Source organism: Corvus brachyrhynchos, unplaced genomic scaffold, assembly GCF_000691975.1.
Source record: "Corvus brachyrhynchos isolate BGI_N302 unplaced genomic scaffold, ASM69197v1 scaffold53, whole genome shotgun sequence".
NCBI classification, from domain to species: Eukaryota; Metazoa; Chordata; class Aves; order Passeriformes; family Corvidae; genus Corvus; species Corvus brachyrhynchos.
The window spans coordinates 5784597-5807131 of NW_008237681.1; the positions used below are offsets into that span (position 1 = coordinate 5784597).

General features: G+C 38.6%; 1 protein-coding gene across 5 annotated transcripts in view; it reads left to right on the forward strand.

The window, feature by feature from the left end:
- TBC1D5 (TBC1 domain family member 5) overlaps nucleotides 1-22535 on the forward strand; it is a 318296-nt gene that overhangs the window by 283014 nt on the left and 12747 nt on the right. For 4 of the 5 annotated variants that reach the window (XM_017732138.1, XM_017732139.1, XM_017732137.1 and 1 more), the window contains 2 exons: nucleotides 6343-6375; nucleotides 10476-10575. In XM_017732138.1, the coding sequence (XP_017587627.1) occupies nucleotides 6343-6375; nucleotides 10476-10575 (133 nt within the window). The remainder of the gene's footprint in view (nucleotides 1-6342; nucleotides 6376-10475; nucleotides 10576-22535) is intronic. The other variant, XM_017732140.1, reaches the window with a different exon arrangement.

Consider the following 22535-nt stretch of genomic DNA (forward strand, 5'->3'; position numbering starts at 1 on the left):
ATAAATCAAATAAACTGATAATCATACATCAATGCAATAAAACAGCTATTTTGCCTCAAAGTCACCAATCTTAGTAGAGTTTATAAATAAATATGGATTGTAAATGGATAGTGTTTATTTGTAAAGAATAATAAATAAACATGTAAACTCCTAAAACTAGGGGGCAAGGAAGAGGAGAGTTATTCTAGTTTGGAAGAAGAGGATAAATAATTGACTACAAATTCTTGTTTCTTATATTTCGGGAAAGCTACAGATGCATAATGCAGTAAAATACACATGTGCATGTATGTCACCCATATTCAAATTCAAAAACAGTATGAAAACCATACTTCTTCTTGCATTTAGAAAGTGTGGGTCTCCTCAACAAATGCTAACTCCAGAATGCTAGAAATTTGGATGTTGGAAAAGGGTTTCTGGGTCATTGGTTATTCAGAATCCAAGTTGCAGCCCCTGTCAATTTTGTTGGGGCTTGTTCTCTATTTTGAGGGTGAATGTTAAGTACGGAAAGGCTGAAATTCTTATTCCTTTAATCCTTTATTAATAATCTCTTGGTTCTGTTTATGTGTGCATAGCTTGGAGAAGTATAGTGAGATGCCATGCCTTACTGTGTTGTTACAGAGAACACACAGAGGAAGTAAGGACTGTACTAATGCCCAAAAATACGTGCCTTTGCAGGTGAATGCCTTCTAGCATTTTAATTCATTGCCAAATTTGTCTTGGTCTCATTCTATTTGAACATTTTTATCTCTATTATAAAATTCCTTTCTTGTCTTTGATACTTGTTTTCAATCAGAGCACTCTGAACCAAGTATGTTGTTGTTGTTGTTGTTGTGTTGGTACATAAACTGATTTAGCTTGGCTCCTAGGAGTCATAGTGGATATTTTGTTGACCTTTCCTTCATTTTTCATTTTATTTTCTTATTTTTTCCTAGTCCCATTCCCCCACCCCTTTCAGAGGGTTGTCACAGATATATGTTCACAAAAGATTTGGCAGTGGCAATTCTGTTTCGGGTTTTAAAACAGGTAATTACTCTTCTGCATTTACTTCTTTGAGAAGAAGAAGATACATTGTACCCTGAAATGTTTTAACTTTGACAGCACTACGTTTGAAACCTAGACTTCTCGGATTACCGTTTGCCTAATTCATTTGTGCTTACTCTGATGTCTTCTGATGTATTTTGAGATGTACAGTACTACCGGAAAGCAAAATTGGAAAGCAACAGGTCAAAGTAATGATAAGACAGAGAAGAAAAGAGATTTTTTTAAAAAAAAAGGTTTCTCTAGTCTGACAGAGAACCTGTTTGTGCTTTAAGGGTTCTGATCCAGAAAAGCAGTGAAATAAGTATGTAACTATCAGTAAGTGTAAAGTCTGAGCAACTATGCCTACTAGCACTACACTGCACTAGTGAAATTAAGAGAAAATTTAAAGAGTAGAAAAGAAAAAAGGGAAGGAAGACATTCCTACTTAAGCTATCTCATACCACACTGGAATAGCAGTCCGAGTTAAAATGGTGTGGGAAAAAAAAAAGCATGAGCAGGAGTCAAAGTGGTATCAAATAAAAACATGGTTCATGTTTGCTGTGCATACAATCTAAAGGAACAAAATGCAAGTTTGTAGAACTTAGCTGAAAGTACTGTGCTTAAAATGTTTAACATTTATGAAAGTATATTCAAAATAATACAAACTAGGCAGCTGTGAAGATGTGAAGAACACAAAACATGAGTTATTTGGAAATACATTAAGCATGGGGATATTTTAATTAGCACATAGGCATATAAATACTGTCAGATAATGGTTCAGCACAGGAAATCAATACATAACCTCTACTTCTGCAGGAATTAGTATATGAAGGCAGTATCTGAACTTCTTTATGTCCTCCCTGGGTAATATATTAATATCCGCAAAATTTCATTTTGTGCAAAAATTTCACGAGTACCAAAATTTCAGTGTAAAAGTGACAACATACATTTCACCTCTGACTCTGATGTGCTTGGTACACTTTCATCTAATCATTTCATAGCCCCTTCCACAAAGAAGACACTTTCTCTTAACATCTGCAAAATAAATGCTTTATGAAAACTCTCTCAAAAATTCCACCTTTTCATCAACAACAGTTTGGCTCCATGCTGAAGCCATGTCTAGAAGACTGACTAATATAGCCATATTGTTTCCATGTCCTCCCCATATGTGTGTCTCCAGCCATCTGTTGTCTCTTGGCTTGCACTGTGAAGTCCTTCAGAGAAGCGGGATTTTTCTTTGTGTTTGTACAGCACCCAGCAGAGCAAGGCCTTGGTCCTGATGAGTGATGCAGTTAAATAATAGGACCGTGAGTGATGCAGTTAAATAATAGACAAGTTAAATTTGTAAATAAAATAAATTAAAAGTTTGGGTTAAGTTCAACTGTATGTAATTCAGTGCTCAGAAACAGGGGTTTCTGGTTTAAATGTCAGCATATGCTGTAGACTATTCTGTGGCTGGCATAGAATATAAAAAAATTATGGGGGTGTCAACCAACATTCAGCTGTTAGAGATTCAAGATTATAAGGTTAAATCTTGTATTTAATTCTTAGATTAGAAAATGAAATAAATTCTCACAAAATGGAAAGAGTAACCACTGCTTTTTACTCCAGGGGAATTTGCTTAAAATTAAATGAGAAAGTAATTTATGCCTTGCATCTGAGTCTTGTTTGACTTGTAAACTGCTACTGACATCCAAAAAGTATACTATCTGTATAATTTATGAATAAGAACTTATGTATTGGAAAGACCCTTAGCAAGTCCCTGACTTCAGGATTTCCATGTATCAATCTAGTTTTTCCCATTATTTCCTCTAAATGTTTTGATACCTCAAATCAAAATTATTTTCTAATTTGCCCTGCCAATTTGCCAAGAGCTATGGGATGTTTCCTGAGTGCTCTTACTATGAATGCTGAAAAAACTGAAAATGTGGCTGGGCAAATTAATATAAGAAAAGTAGCTATTAACTACAGGAAAAAACAAACAAGCAAACTAAGAAACCCCACACCACCTCTAGCTCAAGACATTGCTGATGTGCAAATCTGTGTAGTCTGGAAGAGTATTCTGGGCAGTACCGTCACATGTTTATGTCATGACATCCTTTTTTGTCCACATTTCACTGAACCGATCATTGACTGTCATCAGAACAGACCCCAGGAAGACTGGGCTCTTCTGCCAACTCAATTCTGCCACTAATTGGTTTTTTTATGTTTTAAATTTCAGTATTAGTGCTTAAATGCCTTAAATACCTTTAAATACTCTTCTCTTTGAAGGTAGTTTCTTTTCCACAGCACTTAGCATTTGGTAGTGCTGCCAAGTTAATTCTTATCCAGGATTCAGATATAAGATTAATGGAATTTTGCCATTCTGAGAATACATGAATGAAATGCTTGGACATACATTGTTGTAAGCTTTGACAACAGAGTTTGCTTTTTCTTGACTTTCCTACATGATAAAACAGACAGAAGCACAATTTTTCTTTCATTTCCTGAATAGTGAGACTGAAAACTAAATGGTATTGTGAAAGAAAGGCATTACAGTCCTGATTTTCTGGGTTTGTATTCCCTGTTTTCCATACTTCTGTGTTAAGCTACATGTCATGTATTTGGGAGAAAATTTGTTTAAACTAATAAAAACAATTTTGAGAAAGAGTGGCTTCTTCCAAAACTACGTCATCAGACCTTGTAAAGGATGCCAAATTCCAGTGTCCTTACCCAGGTCTGCAACCCATATTGCAGCTTGTAAAGCCATGAGCTGTAAAAGGATAGGATTACAATGTCAAAACTGTAAAACTTTCTGTTCTTGACTACACTGACCACTTTCAGTTATTCACAGCTGTTTTTCTGATGCAGTAAAATTTGGTGAAAAATGGGGCATGGGAGAGGCATTGCTGATCTCATTATGAGCTCAGGAGAGAAGGAAGGATATAAAAAATTTATTTCCATACCTGTCTTTGTAAAGGTGAGAAGATAGATGAAAGGAAGGGTAATAAAAGCAGAAGAACAAGCTTTGGACAAATGGAGAGTACCAGAACTGTATAGACTGGGGGAGAAAATAGCAAAGAAATGTCAAAAAAATTAATCATAAAAGAATTAGTTTTCATGGCAAAAGAAAAAAAGGAAATGTAACAATGTAAGCAAAGTTCTCTGTGTGGATAAGAAGAAAGACAAATATGAGAAACAAAAATGTAAGTCAAGTTTTTGCAGATTCAGTCTTGCCCAAGCCAGGAAAATAGTTAGAGATGTGTATATGAAGGCATTCAAATAGAATCTTGCTTTGACCGGGCACATAAATCCCAGCCTGCTTTATATTGTTAGTGAAATGTAAATCAATGTAGCATCACAAATAAACGACTTCCTTTTCATTCTCCTGTTCAGTTCTAGATGTTAATGGTTATCTGTAAGTCTCTACATCATCCACAGTGTTGAAGGTGTGTAATAGTTTTTTTTAAACCCTGGGACTGAATTTTCAGAAAGTATTAAGTTGTTTTTCTGCAAGATTGCATATGTAATTTTGCAGATCTTGGTCTCCCTTATCTGATGCAGTGATTCCTTAGTTTGATTTGCTGCTTGATTTGCTTCTCTTCCTCATAATGCAGGTCCCAATATTAGAAAATATTGAGCTTTATAGAACATGTTGATTGGTAAATTGACACTGATTTTGTATTTTGGTTGAATGAGTTGGAATTGTTGTTCGTGTGTTTCTGGTGCTGTGCATGTCAGATCAGCTGAAAGGGCAGTTTCAGCTGAAAGGTTGGTCCAGGCCATACTGGATTTCTCCTGACTTACATTTGGCATGTTTGAAGAATTTATAAGTCTCTGTTCATGCATAAGAGACCAAATCAACACTGCTATGGGTACATAAAATAAGAACGATATCCAGGCTGCTCATTTTGTTAGCACAATGAAAAGTTTGCACTTAGAGAAAAGTGCAGTGTATACTGCACTGAGAGCATCTGCACTATGCTGGCTATCAATCAGTTGTTTCATCTAATACTGCTAAAAAATTTGATGCTAAAATACTGAAAAAAATATACTTTTTCCTGAGGGGCTTTGTGATTTGGCTGCTTACATGTACAGAGCAATCTTAGAAAGGTACTGTGAAAAGATTAGTCTTAGAAATGTACAAAAGAGACTTCTGCTTAAGTTGCTACTTGGAATAAGACAATCACTAGCATCGGCTCAGGTCAGTGACTTTGAATAGAAACTACCTCTTCTGTAAGTAACCTCTTCCAGTCCTGCACTGCTCTTCTAATGAAGAATATTTTCCTAATGACCAATTTGAATCTTCCAAGGTTCAAATGTTTTGACCCAGTTTTGGGCCATAGTGCCTTTCATAACATCTGTGAAGAGTTTGATTACATAATCTTTGTCACTTCGTGTAGTTGCAGGCTCCCAGTAGATTCCCCTTGAGCTCCTCTCACCAAAATAAACAAGCACTGCTCCTTCAGCCTCTCCTCCAGACCTGGAGCCTTCATAGCAGCCCTACCCTGGTCCCTCTCCAGTTTCTCATTTTCCTTAAACTGTAGGCCCAAAGCGTTGTTAAATGCGAGGACTCACAAGCACTGAGTAGAGAGGGGTGTAATGACTTTCCTGGATCTGCTGACCACATTGCTCATAATGTAGCCCAGCGCAACTGTTTACATTAGTCATGAGAAGAGAACTTTATAATAAACAGCTCAACAGCCACTATAGCTTCTATATCCTTTTCAGCAGATCTGAAACAAAAGTTTCCGTCCCTGTCTGCACTGGTGCGTTGGGATTTTTCTTCTCAGGTGCAGAATTTTGCACTTATGGAAATTTCTAAAACAGAAACCTCGAAAAGGCTTCTCTTGCCTAGGCTTCATGTGTCACATGGTGTTTGTGAGTTGAAGTTCCACCAGTCAGCACAGCAGCCACACCTCCCAATTTTGAATCATCTGAAAATCTACTCAGTGTACATTCTGTCTCCTTATCCAGCCTGTTGATGAAGATACTGAGCAGTGTCTTCATAGCAGTCTGTTTGTTACTGTGCTCATTTCCAAACATCGAGCTATTGACTCTGTTCTTTAAGCTTGGGATTCTGAACGATCCAGCCTGCCTACAGTCCTTTCATTCAGCCCATGCTTCATCATATTATAAGTGACAGTGCTTTTGAAAATACGTGTCAAAAGCATAACTAAAGCAAAAATCCATTGCATTCACTTCCTTCCCTTCATCTGCATGGCCAGTTATTTCATCATAGTGGGCAACCAGGTTGGTCAAGCATGATTTGCTCTTGGTAAATCCTTGTTGACTTTTCTTGATTATTGTCTTGTCCTTTACATGTTGGAAATTGATTCCAAGAGGACATGCTCCACGATTTTTCCAAGGACTAAGGTGAGGCCAACCATTGTATAGTTCCTTAGATACTCCTCCTCACTCTTCTTTAGTATGTGTGTAAAATTAACCTTTCTGCAGTCATCAAGGATGTTCTGTAACAGCAGTGATTTTTCACAGGTGGTAGCCAGTGGTGTTGCAATCACCCTGTCGGTTTTTTCAGCAGCCATAAGTATGTCCCATGTGGTCCCGTGTATTTGAATGCACACTGCTTCTTCAGGTGTTCACTAACTTATGTTCCTCCCCCCTCCATAGCCCTTTCTCTCCTTCTCAAACAGTATATGCAGGGGTCTGGGAACAGAGTTGGCCTAAAAAGTGAGATGCAAGTATGGATTCAAGTGCTGCAGCCTTTTCTGTGTCATCTGTCATTGTCTTATCTCCCTTAGTAAGCAACAGACCTACATTTTCCTTGAATCTCCTTTTGCTGCTCTGCGTACTTGTAAAATTCTTTCTTGTAACCCCTTAATGTCCCCCATTAATTTTTGCTCCAGATGGGTTTTGTCCTTCCTAGTCTTGTTCATGTGCCCAAACAATGATTGTATGCCTGTCCTTTGTTTCCTGTCATTGTTTCCACACAGGTGCTCTCCATTTCCACCATTTCCACCTCCATATGTGCTTTTCCCATTTTAGTTCATTAAGAAGCTCCTTACTCAGCCAAGTGGATCTTCTGCCTACCTTGTCTGTATGTACTGATTCCTCCTGTATTTCTGGGTTAGGTCCCTGTTCTGTGGCAAAGTCCTCCCCCCCTAGGTTAGCAAGTCTGTTCACAAAGATTTCTTCCCCGTCTTTGCCAAGCAGACGTGTTCTGTAAGTTGTCTCTCCTCATCAAAATGGGTGCCACAAGTAAAATAGTTGAAGCCCAGCTGATACCACCAAGTATCTAACCATATGTGGTCTCCTCGTGCACCTGCTGCTCTCCAGGCTTTTCCCTTTTGCCATAGGATTGAAGAGAAACACTACCAGGGTTCCTGTCCCCTTCACCCTTGCTCAAGAGCCCTAAAATCGCTTTTCAACTAAAATGGTTTCACATGACCCTGTCTCTGGTGTACGCATGAATAAGCAGGAAAAAAGTCAGAACATTAGGTGACCCCAAACAGTCTTTTGCAACACCATAAACTAAGGCTCCATACAAGCAAGAAACCTCCCTAGTTGACAAGTCAGGCTGGAAGAGTCACCAGCCACAGTGGTGGTGGTGATTTTCCCTTAGCGGTGCTTTGATACAATGTCCAACCTAAATTCTTCCTCTGAGGGAAGTTGTTCTTCCCCTCTGCTGCCTGGGCCCTGCACCAATGGGCAATCCTTCTGCTGCCAGAAGTCACAAGATTACTGTTCCCTCCCTCTGAGAAGTGCATGTCTTCTTCCCACTGTCTTTTTGCCTCAGTTGCGCTTTTCCTGTCTATTGCATGAAGTTTTTTGCCTGGAAAGATCTTGTCTATCACTTGTCAGTCACCCCAATGCAATAAAACACACCTGCCTCTTCTTACAACTCCTCACCTGCTGCTGGGGAACTAAAACAGAGCAAACCCCCCCGCAGGAAGGTCACTCTCAAGAGTCTGCGCAGAGGTTGTCACAGCACTGCTGGTGACAGCAGAGGCAGGGGTTATGCCCTGTATCAAGTCATCACCGTTTGGGTGTTGTCTAATTGTGCAAAAAGCCCTGGGTCTCTTGTGTGCCAAGTGCCAAGTTAACCGTCTTGCCTCTTTGCACATCCCACTGCCAGCACTCCTTGGTGCCCTTCCCACGGGTGCCAGGTAAGTCAGGGACTCACTGGGAGTTCATTCAGCCTTGTGCAAGATTTCCCACTTGGAAAGGAGACCTCTTGCACTGTCTGTGATTCCCTGACCACAGCTCCCTCTTTTGTGCCTGCTGGGTCTGCTGAACACTGCTGCTCCCCACGCTGGATTCCAGTGAGTGGAAAGAATGGGGGATGTATTTTAATCATCACTGCTCTCACTTGCCAAAAGAAGAGGTACTGTTGTATAATTGAAAAGGTCGGTTTCAGACTCTGTTTGAGTGGACTCAGCTGTCCAAAAGCATTTTAAGATCAATTTGCTGTGGTTCTCACCTATGAGTAAGAAAAAAAATAGTCTGGGAGAGCTGGAAATATTTGTTACAAGAAGTTAAATTTTCGTATTCACATGTAGGAGATAAACTGAGGTTCAATTACTGGCTAATGATTTTAGAATTTGATTGTGTTATTTTATAGTAGAATACTCAAATATTGTCACATTTCCCTATCTTACAGCTGCGCTTGCAGTGCCAGTGGCAGTTTAAAATTTATGGTAGATTATTTCTTGCAGTCAATAGTTGTTTGTACTAGAAAAAGGTCCTCTGCAGGAACATCACTTGAATAGAAATGTCAATGCAGATATGCTTGTATAGGCTGTGACAGAACTCCAGACTTTGAATGAAGTCACCTACCAACTCTAAATTGGCAAATAAAATCAATCCCTTTGAGGTCTGAGTGGTCAAAGTATAAGGAGAAAAACGTGAGAGTATGTAACATAAAAAAATAGCAAGGAAAAATGTTTCATATCTATTAAGGGAAAAGCATGTAGGCAAAAAGTGATACTGCAATATCTTGCAAGTGCTACAGTTACGTTGCTTTTTATTCATCAATCGCTTTGGGATATATGATAAATTAGTGTGAAGTTTCCTTTACTTGTCTCTGACTTGGTTTCTGATGGAGATTAAGATCACATGTACCTTTAAATCAAGACTGACTCATTCTGTTTATTCTTGCTGATCAGTTTTGGCTTTTTTTCATTTGAGAAGTAATTCACACTCTAATGCTCAGTGATGTCCGTCAAACAAGACTGTGATAGAACTTCAAAGCTCCTAAGAAAAGGCTAAAAAGTTACTTTGGCTTTCTCTGAGTATCTTCAATTCAATTGCATACTTAAACAAAAACTTGTTAATACTGTTTGTGACTTAGTTTTGAAGGAATTTTTCCAAAGGAGTGGTGACCTTTCTCTGCAGTATGTTCTTCAAAGTCAAGACTGGATGGATTTGTAAACCAGCAAACAAAGGCATTCAAAGAGGAATTCTTAGCTGAGGTAGTTCCCATTGCTTAGGCAGGGCATGTACCTGGATACTAATGCTTCTCCTGGGCCTTAAAATCAATTTTATTTTAATTCCTATTTTAAACTACACTTGATACATATTTTTGTCGGGGTCCCTTCCCCCCTGCCATGTAGTCCTGGGAGAGGGGCCCTGGGGGGGAGACACAGGGTTTCCCAGCCCCTGGTCAGCCTTGTTCCCCATTGGTTGTTTTGTGTTCCCCTGCACAGGCAAGGACCCTCGGGTCCCGTGATTGAGCATTTCCTTGGCAGAGCTCTGGCCATGCGGCTGGGGAAATAAACATCTCTGAAACATCTATCAAGAATTAGTCCATATGTATCTCTTTTCCATGGCCCTCCTTGTTTGATACGCGTGTTACAGTATCCACACTGTAACATATTTTTAAAACATACCTTGTTAATTTAGAGTAATTGCTTTGTAGTATGTGTGTTAAAAATAGTTTTCACCTAAATATTATGTAAGATGGTGTCTGAAAATGAAGTTGGCTGTGCATAGAAGTGTAGGGATTAAATACAGATAGAGGATGATGTGTTACAAAAATAAGTGTGCCAAAATATATGGCAGTAATGCATCTTGAGATGTAGTACTAGGTCTCATGAAATATATGTCTTGAAATTAAAAAAAAAAGAAAAAAGGTTTCAAATGAATAACTGAGGAAATTACTCTGGCAGAAATTAGAATTTTTCTCATTTGTTGAGTTTGTTCAGTCATTACTGTGGTACTGTGTTTGCACAAGCAAAACCAGGTAGCTAGTCTATAAAAGAATTCTGAGTCATTAACCTTTCTGAGGTCAATATAGAAAGATTTTTATTTAACTCTTTTAAAGGAAAAAGCGTAGTACTAATAAACACTGAAATATTAAAACCAAACCCTATTTCCATGAAATGACAAAATTTTCCAAGAACAAAGGAATAGAAAAAGTTAAAAGAGGTCTAAGCATGTTAAGGTTTAACTTACTACTTTTACTCTGCATGATAGAAATTTTGGGGGTTTTAATGCTAATAATCTCTTAATTGTAGGAGGAGGAATTAGAGGCCCAGATTTCATTCCTACAAGGACAGCTAAATGATTTGGAAGCCATGTGCAAATACTGTGCAAAGATGATGAACACGCATCTTGGTAAGTGCAGTACCTTGTATTAACCTGTAAGTCTTTGCAAAGGCTCTTTCAATGCTTGTATTAGAACTAAAACAATATTTATGTAGTACAGTGCATATTATATTATAAGCCATGATGAAGATTGAATTGATGTCCTCAGTTGTTCTATTGGATGCTGCCAGCCACTGTATCTTTATTCTGTCGTACTTTTAAACTTGGGAGTAGGATAGCCGCTGATGATACTAAAAAGAAGCATTTTAGCACAGATGCCTTTAATTTCTTGTATTGTAAGAGACTTGCTGGAGCTCAAACCATGTGAACTTACAGTTTTGGAGTCCATTTGCAGTTCAACAGTCCCACAGTAATACTTGATGTGTGCAGCAATAGCTGTATAAGATTCATATACTTCCATTAAATGTAACATCTTCATAATCTATGATCACCTTCGATATGTTAAAATGTGTTACCATAGGCTGGCTAGTTTTTAGTATTTGTCTCAGACCAGAAGGAATATAGTAAGATAAAAGTCAGTATATAGGGAACAGAATCAGCAAATACTCCAGTCTAAAATTCTGCTTACATATTGCCAAGACAAATCAGAGAAGGTAAACAAAAAGCTTCACTCAGATCAAGTGTAAATATGTTTACCCAGGTTTTGATAAAAGTGGTATTTTTAAACTGTGTTGAACTGAACTCTAAACATTAGTATATTTAGTTATGTGAAAAAGCCCCATTGATGGGAAATCAGGGCAAAACTGCAATAATTTTAAGATTTATTTATGGTCTGCAATATCTGAGCAAAACAAATTAAAGCTGAATATTTCAGTGGGTAGAACTAAGCATGTGATATCTAAGTTTGCCAGGTCAGAAGGTTCAGATGCAAAAGCCATATTGTATTTTTATTTTCTTTTATGTGGGTGTTTTACTAGCCACTGTTACAAGCCTAGGAAAAGCTATAAATATTGTATTGCTTGAAAGTTGGGAATCACAGCCTTGAAAAGCCAAGTCTAAACCTCTAACCCCAAAAGCTTTAGTCTGATGTATTGTGTTGCTTTTTTGAAGGCACATGACTGATGATGAGATTAGAAACAAGCAAGGGGATAAATTATTAGCTACTGAAATGATGGGGAAAAGATTGCTGTGTCAAGAAGAAAAGCTGAAGTTTCTTTCCTCTGGGAAAGAAGATGAGGACTGTTTAGTAAGGGTATCAGTTCCAAGCATAAATATTTCACCAACTATAGCTGCACCAGAGATCAGAATAAACCCAAAGCTCCTTGAAGCAGTCTGCCTTTCAGCACTGGATTCATGAACTGAAAGCATAAGATCTGTGATCATATCCAGGTGTTAAATTCTTTTTCCCTAATATATTGGAAACAAAAACATGGAGGGCCAGTAGTCTCCCAGGAGCATTGTGGAGTGGTTTGTTACCCTCACAGGACAGGGAAAGCCATCCATTAGACAGCTTTGGCTGCGGGCTGTGCTGGGTGCATTGGGGCACCCCTGCAAAGCTCTCAGAGCCTGCCAGCCTAGTCTCTTCCATGTCTACTCCCTGTACTTCTTCGCAATATTCCTGCGTGTCTTGTCACCATCATGGACTATTAACTTTGTAAATTCGTCTTACACTAATGTGTTTATATCCTATAGAGATTAACAGTTAGGAATGATAAACAGAGCACAAGAGAGACAGAGACACCACCAACCTTCACAGCCTCTGCACTTGTAGCAAACTGATGAGTTTAGGTATCCCCAAATCAGGCGGCAGATGATCCACGTGAAGGCAGGAAAAAAACCCACCAGGATTCTTGCTGATGTGCAAAATCCCATCTGACCTGAAATCTGTCCATCCATGCAGCACATGTCAGCAGGCTGTGCAAGAAAATGGATTCTCTGCAGCACCACAGAGCACCCCCAGAGGGTTATCTCCAGTGTCCATACACTACTCAGGGCTTCAGAGAAGGGCAGCAAAATAAAACTCAAGGGCATATCTGGTCATTTCTGAAGGGAAAAGTTAGCAGGGGCTGCTACAGCACCTGATCTGATTCTCCCCCAGGTATCTGTTTACCCATAAAAATTGCTTTGTTTCAGAAACTGCAGAGCAGATGAGTTATATCACTCCTCTTGTAAACTGCCAGAACACTTAACTTCAAGGATATTACTTCTTCCTCTGCGGCTGAATTTTTCTGACTTCATCACCTAGCTTTTGGTTCATGTAGCATTTTTAATAGCAAAGTTGAAAATCCTCATTTAACTTACCTACATGCAGTGATAATCTCTCAACACTGTCTTTGCTAAGTAGAACACTATGTTTCATTTTATGTGCATTACTTTTTAGACCTGATCACTTTTGTGGTCTTCCTTTGAATTCTTCAGGATTTTCATAGGTCTTTTCCAGTGGGTTAATCATATCAGGATGTGCTGTTCCAGCACTGGGCCCAGCAAAGTGGTTACTTAGCACAGGGAAGGTCATCTTTCTACTGTCATGTGGCATTGCTCTTTTTAAATATTTTTAATGCAGCATCACATTAGCGCTCTTTGATACAGTGATAGTTTGAGGTGATAATATGTTATGACCTTTAAAATTTGGTGAATCACAGCTTTCTAAACAGAGGCATTTATCCTGTGGGTAAAATCAGGAAATGTTTATTTCCGCATGTGTTCCTTGCATTTGATGATATTAAAATTCACTTCTTACTGTTTGGCTTTTTAGATGAATAATTCAGGTAACTCTGTGATGTTCTCTGTTTTCTTCTACCCTTCTAACCACAGACATAACTATCATACATTTAATAGTTGTCTAAATTGTTGATAAAAACATGCAGGAATATAAGAGTTGAGGCACCTTACAGAACTAATTCTTTCAGCAAACAGCCAACATTTTTATGAATTATGAATATGTCAGTCAAGCAGTCAGGCCTGCCTTTTAAATTTGATAAAATTTAAGCTGCTTATTCTTAAAAACCTCCCTTTTTTTTAGATTGATGTTGTAAACCTTTCTTTTCAGACATTATTACTCAACGAATATTCTTTTTCCTGTATGATGCATTGCATTTGCAGGTCACTTTATAACAAAACAATATTAATTTAGGCTTATAAAAATGCATATCCAGTGATCATTTGCCACAAAATTATCACAATGTCAAACAATTACAGAATATTCTGCTTGTGATTTATAGTGAGACAGTTGAGGATTTTTTGGCTGTCTTTTCCCAAGGTTCTTTCCCTTACAAGGAGGATCCAGATGACAGTCAGGTGCAGTTACTTCATGACAGAGATGATGTGTTGTAGCTGACAAATTATCAAAATAACCATGAAATTATCTATCTGTTTTGAATATGAGGGATAGAATGGCAGTTTTTATTTTGTTCATATATTCAGAGATGCTTTCATTAAATGTTTATCTCCTTCTGTAAATAAACCCCACAGTCTACAACATGGCAACGACATAATTAACTGCTTGTAATATCAGGGCATGTTACCATGGGAATGAATGATGATTCTGAAATATTGCTACTTAGTGCTATGGGTAGAAATTAGAAATAGGGTTTCATTATTGAAATGGAGGAAAGTCATTCTCTGATCTTTGTCTCCGTCTTAGGGCTGTGTATTAGAAAGAGCTTTATTTTCTTCCCTCTCTCCCTTAACCACTGGAGTACTGCTAAGGGGAAATTCCTTTTAATGCCTTCAAGGACAAATGTTGAAATTTAGATATGTAAAATGGAAATACAGGGAAGCAGGTTTTACTGCTGTTCCCACCTGTTTTCACAAGCTTGTCATAGCTTTCAAAAAAAGAAAAAAATTCTGTGTTCAGTTTTTCCATTACTGCAATGAAGATACATCCAAACTTGTAAACCTGTCATGTGGCTTTGTTCACAAAATAAATGCAGAATATTACTCAGCTAATAGTGAAAAAGTATAGTTGCCATAGCTATTACTGCTCCAGCATCATCACAAATACATTTTCCTGATGTTACTTTCTCACAAACACTGGCCTTTTTCAGGAAATAATATGTGTCACTGGTGATTCAGAAATATGGTCATGTTCTTTAGCATTTTTCTTTTGGGAGATACTCTACTGTTAGTGCATGTAAATTCCTCAAGGCTCAATGATTCAGAAAGCCATAATACACCATTTAAGTATTACAATATTATTATCTGTCATAATGTTACTTCTTTTTTGAAGAATTTTGATTGTTTTCTCCTTTCTTTCACGATATGAAAATAAAAGCATCAAGCTAGCAAGTGCATTCAGAGAAAGATTTCTCCTGGTAAATGTGACATCTGTCTGATGTCTTATAATAGATCATGAAAAATTTGTCTTGCACACAAACAGCACTCAGAGTCTTATAGTATGTCCTGGAAGATTCCTCTCTTGTCCTTCACTTTGGACATGGGACTGAGTTTGAGGTGTTGGTTCAACACGATGTCAGTCTGGAGGGTCTCAAAGAGCAAAGCTTTGTTACGTCCCAGGCTCAAGCCAACCAAGCAGTGTTAAATGGCAGTTCAGGTGACACCAGCTAATGACACTGTCGTCTGACACTATCTGCTATTCCAGTATCTTTAGAGTTTGAACCATGTCTGCACTAGGCCACAATTAAAGTGCAGATTCTTAACAGAAAGTAGATTAAAGCCCTGGAGAAGTATCAGCCCTCCATAGGCAAGTACCAATATGAGAGATTGTGGAGGTTCTTTATTAACTTGCCTGTTTTGTTCCAAAGCGAAAAGTGCTCAATTTCAAAGTGTTGTCTCTTTATATGGGACAGGAACCAATCCATCACTGTTATCTGAGACAGAAGAACCTACCATTTTTTTCCAACAGAGACATAGTTCCAGACCTCCAAGTGTGGGAAAGTTTACCAAATAATTACACATGTAGCACAGGAAGTCCTTTTCATGAGGGGCAATTTAAAGGAACATTGGTTCAGTATTAACTTGCATATGGAGATCTTTATATAGAAACTATTTTTTTTTTGATGGGCCATTTATCAGATTATAAAAGTAGAGAAACTAAGGTCATTCCACACTTGCTTTTGCTTAAGGGCAGCACTATAAGCAGAAGGTTGCTTCCCCTGCTAGCTGAGATTCAGAAGCAATTTAGCTGCTTTCTTGCTGCATAGAGCCTCAGCTAATAAGCCCTGAGGATTCATACCAGCTCTGCAAAGGGTTAGCTCACAGGGTTCGGCACAAAACCCTAGAAATATGTGCAAAGGTACCCAATTATACAGAGGAAACATAAGTTTGCCTGGTTTTATTAACTCCACCTTCATACTGTTACTGCTTAACTTGAACCAGCTGCCAGAGGGAGATTCAGGTGAGTCTCAGAAATATGTTGTTCAATATCCAGGTTTTTAAATCACTTCTTGTCTTGGAGGTAACATCACAAAGACCTCTTAGCTCTGACCCACATCTAGTAAGTTCATGCTTAAGCATCATGGCTTCACTAAGCCAAAGCCAATAAATCCTTCTCTGAGCTACCCATACAGGGCTGTTGGCTTTTCCTTATGGTGCATTTTCCAATTTCACTCCTGCTATCTGTAATACGTCGCTATGTCCTTCACCAGTATTCCAGTACATCTCTGCCCCTCCATCGAGGATTGTGGAAGGGATGTGGGGAAGTGAAGTTTTCATCTCCCATTCTTCTGAACACCACCAGCTTCCTGCCATTGGAATGGCATATCAGCTCTCAGCTTTCATAGGTAGCCTGTAAAAACTGTATGTATTTACAAAATGCCCAGAAGTTATGGCATCATGGTAACAAAAAAAGTGAGAGCCAATCTTTTGAGAGTTCTTTGGATGGGACCACAGGACATGTCCGTGCCACAAACATCAAGCAGTGTTGGCACTTTGTAAGATCCACTAGCACTTCCTGACATCTCCCAGACAAATATTATTTGGAAGACTTATTAAAAATGTTTCAAAGCCACCTTCTCACTGTGATTATTGCAAGCACCATGAGCAAGGAAGAAAAAATATAAAAACAAAGAAATAAAAACTTGAAGGATATAGTTGCTAGTATAATTTTAGTTGTGTGAAATTAAAGGTTTAATTAGACTGATTTCATTCCTCTTTTAACAGTCAGTGCAGTTGTTATAAGGATGCATTGTATTATAAGGATAATTTACAGTGGGGAAAGGAGAGGAGAAAGTTGATTTAATGCTTGATATTTAGGGACTGACATACTGACCTATATAGGTCTGGACACAGTGCTTGTTAAATGTATGCAAGGTAGTACTGAATTCTTGTTTTATGTGTCATGTGATGAGATGAAAGGTTATGACATTTTTGTAAGGGTAAAAGGAAATGGAAATTATTTTTCTGCCCTGTGCTGAAATGAAATACTTCAGCATTTGTTGAGGAAGTAAATGCATTAAATGAGTTCGCTTATGCTTGGGACATAAATAAAATAATCCGTGGTTTATAAATCCAGTGCGATTAGAAATGCTGTCAGTAAAAAAGGCCACATCAAACACAGGCCCATGAGTCTAAGGGAATTGCTGTATTTGGTTAGGAATAATGATGTAAGATAACCTGTAAAAACAGCCTATAAAGAAAGGACATTAGCAAATTTATTAAATTAAATGTAGGAATGTTTACTGGGAAACAAATATTTGTTGTATAGCATAAGTCTATACAACAAATACTTGTTGTGTACTAAGTATACAGACTTACTTTCAGACTGTCACTTCTGGTCATTTTACAGAGAAATATATATATATATATATATATATATATGAAGAATAAAAGTGTAATTCTTCATGCCCCATGAATTTTAACCACCTTTTTGTCTCTTAAGGGTAGCTCTTAAGGTCAAAAACAACTGGTTCAACTCAGAGCCTGCTTTGTTTCTAAAACAGCCGTGCCTGTCCTGAAAGTCCAGCTGTGGTAGGCACCCACAGATGCTTTCATCCCAGTAGTCTGAGTGAAAAGGAGATTAAAATAATGAAGCTTACACAGCTCCGCATTACCTGATGAACAGCTTTCCTTGCAACTTTCAGTGAATTCCCATTGCTTCCTTCCTGCTGCTCCGTGAGCGTCTCCCTCATACTAAAGTACACTGACAATCCATCTTTTCCTTTCCAGCATCTCTTAGGCAGTGGTTTCTCTTCCAGTTCCAGCTTTAAGGGAATAAAACCTTAGCAGAAGCTAAATTGTTGTATGACTAAATTGTTCGTTTCCCCATTCTTTCCATAAATATACAGATGTAAGGTATATGTTAAGCATAATCTGCTTACCATGTGTAAATTAGAGTTCACAGCTAAAAGTTGATCGTGTCTTTGGGCAAGGGATGGACAAAATGGCTTCCTGACCCTACCAATCTCCTTCTTTGTACATCTGCAATTCTGTGCCTTGCTATGAGCTGATGATTGGTAACTTTTTACTACATATTTCTCTGATGTCATGAACATTACCACACTTTAAATATTGATAGTGTTGTTGCTCCATACAACACATGAATCAGAAGTATACATACATCACTCATATTCAACACTGTATAAATACGTCATTTATATTCAAAGAAATGTTTTAAAGAATACTGTGTTTCACAGATAATTTCATACTTTGGGTTTTTAGGATCTTTGAGTTCTTTAAGACTCAAATGTTGCTACGTGATGCTTTTAATATAATGTGTAATTGTTCCTATAAATGTTGATGTTCACAGTGAGATAGGTAAATGAAAGTTAGGCTACTTAGCAGTGTTGCCTTCATCAACGCGTAAATCATAAACACTATTGTTTTAGAAGGGAATTTAACTCCTGTCATTCACATTTTTAATGTTGGACAGAATGCAGTAGTTGGAAACATCCTGAGCTGCATTATTAAACAGCAATATCACTATGTCATACAGCATAGTTTTTCTAGAAAGGCCACAAAGCAGTGTTGAGGTCTAGAGTTCATTTTCCTGCTCAGTCAGACCTAGTACAGGTAGGAAAGCAGTATTTGTTGTGAAAAGAGAGAAAGACTGATTATCAGAAGCTAAAGTCCCAGTCTGTCCTTCCAGCCCCCTAATGTTCTTGAAAGGGCAGTCTTGCTATCACTAGTATATTGTGCAGGGAATGTTGGAAACATTTTCTGTAAACCCTGATTTCATGAAGACAACCATACAAAAGTACTGGAGTATGAGTACAGAGAGTTGGCTGTGCCTTGACATGTATGGGAGCACTGGGAATTTTTGGCTTTCCTCTTTTGGAAAAATGAGGAGGTGTAGTAATACTTTTAGTTCTCTCCTTCCTCCTGCCTGTGGTGCAAGTGAGAAGGTACTTTTGCATTCTGAGTTTGAGCTCCCTTCTCAGTAGTGAAAAGCAAGGGTGAAAAAGTCAATTTAACGTGACTCTGGCACTGTTGCTTGTTCACACGTCATTGATCAGGAACTAGTAGTAGAAAAGCAGCATTCCTAATAAAGCTTGCAGCTATTTTGAGCTGGCTCCTCTCATCAGGAGTCATCTTCCTGGAAAGGCCCCACAGAGACCAGCTTAAAATAGAAATCATTAGGAGAGAGATGCGCTGCACAAAGGCAGCAGTGCGGGAGAAAACAAAGAACCTCAGAGAATGAGGGCGTTAAAGTTATTCCTGTGTTCAGTTTTCACTGCATCCATCTGATTTTCTGTCAAGTCTTGGTTTGTGCCTTCATCTGGCAGGGTTTTTGTCTCCCACCTCCTCAGTGGAAGGGAAGAGGTGTAGATCTGTCTTCTGGATGAACGGGCATGAAGAGATGCCTGAGGGGACCTTGTCTACAGCAGACAAGTTTTCCCATTCATTTAGTGCAGCTCTGGGTGGGTTTCTTGCAAAATCTGTATTGAATGCGAGCAAAATTTTCAGCGAAAGTTACTTTATTTAATAAGCCTCTAAAATAATTATGCCAAGCCTAACAGCTTTTCCGCATTCAGAGAGAAAAACTTTGAATAGCCCCTTTCCGTGGCCTGGGAACTCAGCAGTGACTGCTCACACCATGATGCAGTATAGAGTATTTCAATCTTCAGAGAGCATAAGCTTTCTCTAATTTTCCTGCTAGAAGCTGCTGTGGATGTTTTCCCTCTTTCGTCGCTCTAGAGAGGGTGATAGCATGACTTCAGTTTAAAATTTAGCAATTAATTTAGGGGAAGGAAACAGAAATCTTGATTTTTTAAGAAATTACTTCTACAGTGACTTTGCTTGTAAAGTGATTCACAATTTGCTGTAACTGTAAGAACAAGAAATAAAAAAGATATTTCATCATAATTTTTAGTTGTTTCAACTGTTGCTAACAAAATCACTACCTGCTACAGTATTTCTCCGTATTTTGTAGAAAAGAAGAACATGAATGCAATCATTTGCATGTTCCTGCTCTGTAGTTGTAGTTGGATTTAAAGTATATCAAGGCAGCTGTTCACGGTCTCACTCAGAAACTAATTATTGATTTACTGATCTAGTACCTATCAAATTTAAACGAGTCTGCTCATTTCAGAATAAGTTCCCAAAATTAATTCTAGTCCATTACATAAAAGGCATCCTTTTAGTTCTGAATCTGGTTTGAGGGCATCCATCAAAATGGATGATGTTGCTGACTTCTGAAGAGAACAACTGGTTCTACAGCTCCAGTACTTCTGAGGCTTAGTCAGGATCAGTCAGGGTATGACAGTTCATTTTGTGATAGTCAGACATTTGTTAGCACTATTTTGAAACAAATCCAGAGTCTTGTAATGGCTGTCTGGTATCTTATACATCTCACAGCAGTGCTCTGATCACCAGGTGAGAAGATGCAAAATTCACTTATTATTTTCCTCTATTAAGAACTTCACTGAATAAAGAAATATTGTCTTTTTCTGCAGAAAACATTTGGCATCAGCTAAATGAAATCTTGAAAGAAAGGGAAAAAAAAAAACAAACAAAGCAGTCAGGAATATTTGACCTTAACCTTAGTTTTCTATGTACCATAGGATTTTGATAACTTTTGAATAACAACAGCTATCCCAATAGATGGATATTTATGGCGTAGAATCAAACTGGACTCATTTTTGAATGATATAGAAATCACATAATCGGTTTGTTTGATTCATTGTATCAGTGGGGTTTTTTTAAAGGTAGGAAGGTGTTTTCACTTCCAAATTGACATCTGCAGGGGTTTTTAAAGATAGTTATTTTTTTATTAAAAGAAAAAAAATCTGTGAGGTACTGATATAGAGCAGCAGATGAGGAAAAAAAACCAGTATGTGGCCAATTCATTCATATACATGAATCACTTCTCTCAAAGTACAGTAACATCTCCTGTGAAGGAAGAATAATTAAATTATACATCTCAGCTTAAAGTAAAAGTCCTTCAGCTGAGCAATATCATATCACATATGCTTCCTAGTATTACAGCTGGTGATGGGGGTCAGCGGCTCTGACCCAGGAAGAGATGACCGCTCCGGAGAGATGGTCCCGAAAGGAATCGCCTTCCCGAGGCCCAGTGTCTTCCCTCAGCTGCTGGCAGGAGGGCCCTTGCAGAGGCTGTCAGCTCTTTAGTGATTGTCAGCTCGTGATTCCAGCTCAGCTCTGCAGGGCAGCCTCCAGGCCAGACCAGAGAGAGACGAGAGGTTCGTGTGGCTAGTTCCGCACAGAGGTAGCTTTATTGTTGGTCCCCTCCGGCGAAGGGGAGAGCCAGGGACGAGAACCCTCTCTGAGCCCCACAGGGGCCCGTTGAGCTTGCTTTTATAGGGATACAGGGGATCAGCAAGGGACCAATGGATTACAAAGGATCTGGGACAGACCAGTGGGTTACAGAATGATCTGCACAGTGTCTCCCAAAGGATTGTGGGTCTGCCTTTCCTCACCGTGACCACAGAAGTGGTTGCCTTTCCAGGGAGTCCTGCTGGGAGATTGGTCAATCTCCTTATCTCAGCAGACGTCCCTCCAGGGCAGGGGCTGGGCATACCCCACATCCTAGCACTCTTGAAATAGTATCTTTTAAAGTATTTCTAGTTGCAAGGGTATCTTTTGAGATACAGAAACGTAAAATAAGAAGCTTTTCTCTGCACATGAGAGCTTAGTTTCCCTCTTCATCTCAGCAACTGACTGCCCTATGAGGTCCCCCCAGCAGTGGGAAAAGGCTTGGATGAGAGTCCCGCCCCAGGAGGATGCTGCACCCTGGCATAGCTGTTCACAGGAGAGGAGCTCCAGGGCACATACCAAGTTTCTTGCCATCCCTCCTCTTCTTCCCACCTCTCCTTCTAGTCCACATGGATTTCAAAGGGTGGTCCCAGCAGAAGGATGTGATCAAGGAGGCACTCATGCAAAATCACATTGCCTGTATGCTTCTCTCATCTAAGGATTACTTTTTAAATTCTTCTCTACTCATTAGCCAGGCAAGAAGAATGAGCACTGGTAAATTTGGTTTCCATGTATTTGAAAGTTTAAAAACTTTTCACTCAAAAGGGATGAGGGCAGCAGATTAAAAACCGTATGCAGTTCAAGGACATATTTAAGAAAAGGATTCACTGCCAATTCCACAAGGAATTCCACCTTCCTTCTGTTTCATTGCACTAGGGAAGGACATCCCAATTTATGCCTTTATGTTTCAGTTGCTGCTTACTGGCTGTATTTCCTCCCTTCTTGCTCCTAATGTCTTTTCCTCTAAAACTGCTATTAAAATCTGGCATTAATCTTGCTAAAGTAAATATGTGATTATACAAACATTTCTATTAATTTTTACTGCTGGGTAGCTATCATATTCCATTCATAAGTTTTTAGAAATTTCTCAGTGTACTGGCTCTTCAAACATGGTTATAGCTGGGTTTTGCAGTGATGATAGATTCTTTTCCACTTTTTTAAAACATTGACTTATAAATCATCTCTAAAGAACAGTAACAATAGTGGAGTATTTCCACATCATATGGAATACCTTTCAGCTTTTGTTTTGCTCTTGTCCCAATTTTTTAGATTTCCTTCATTTAGTCTTCAGCATGTTGAAGGTTTGTTTTGAATTATTTTCTTGGTCCATCTGCTTAGTCTGTATGCATACCTTAGTT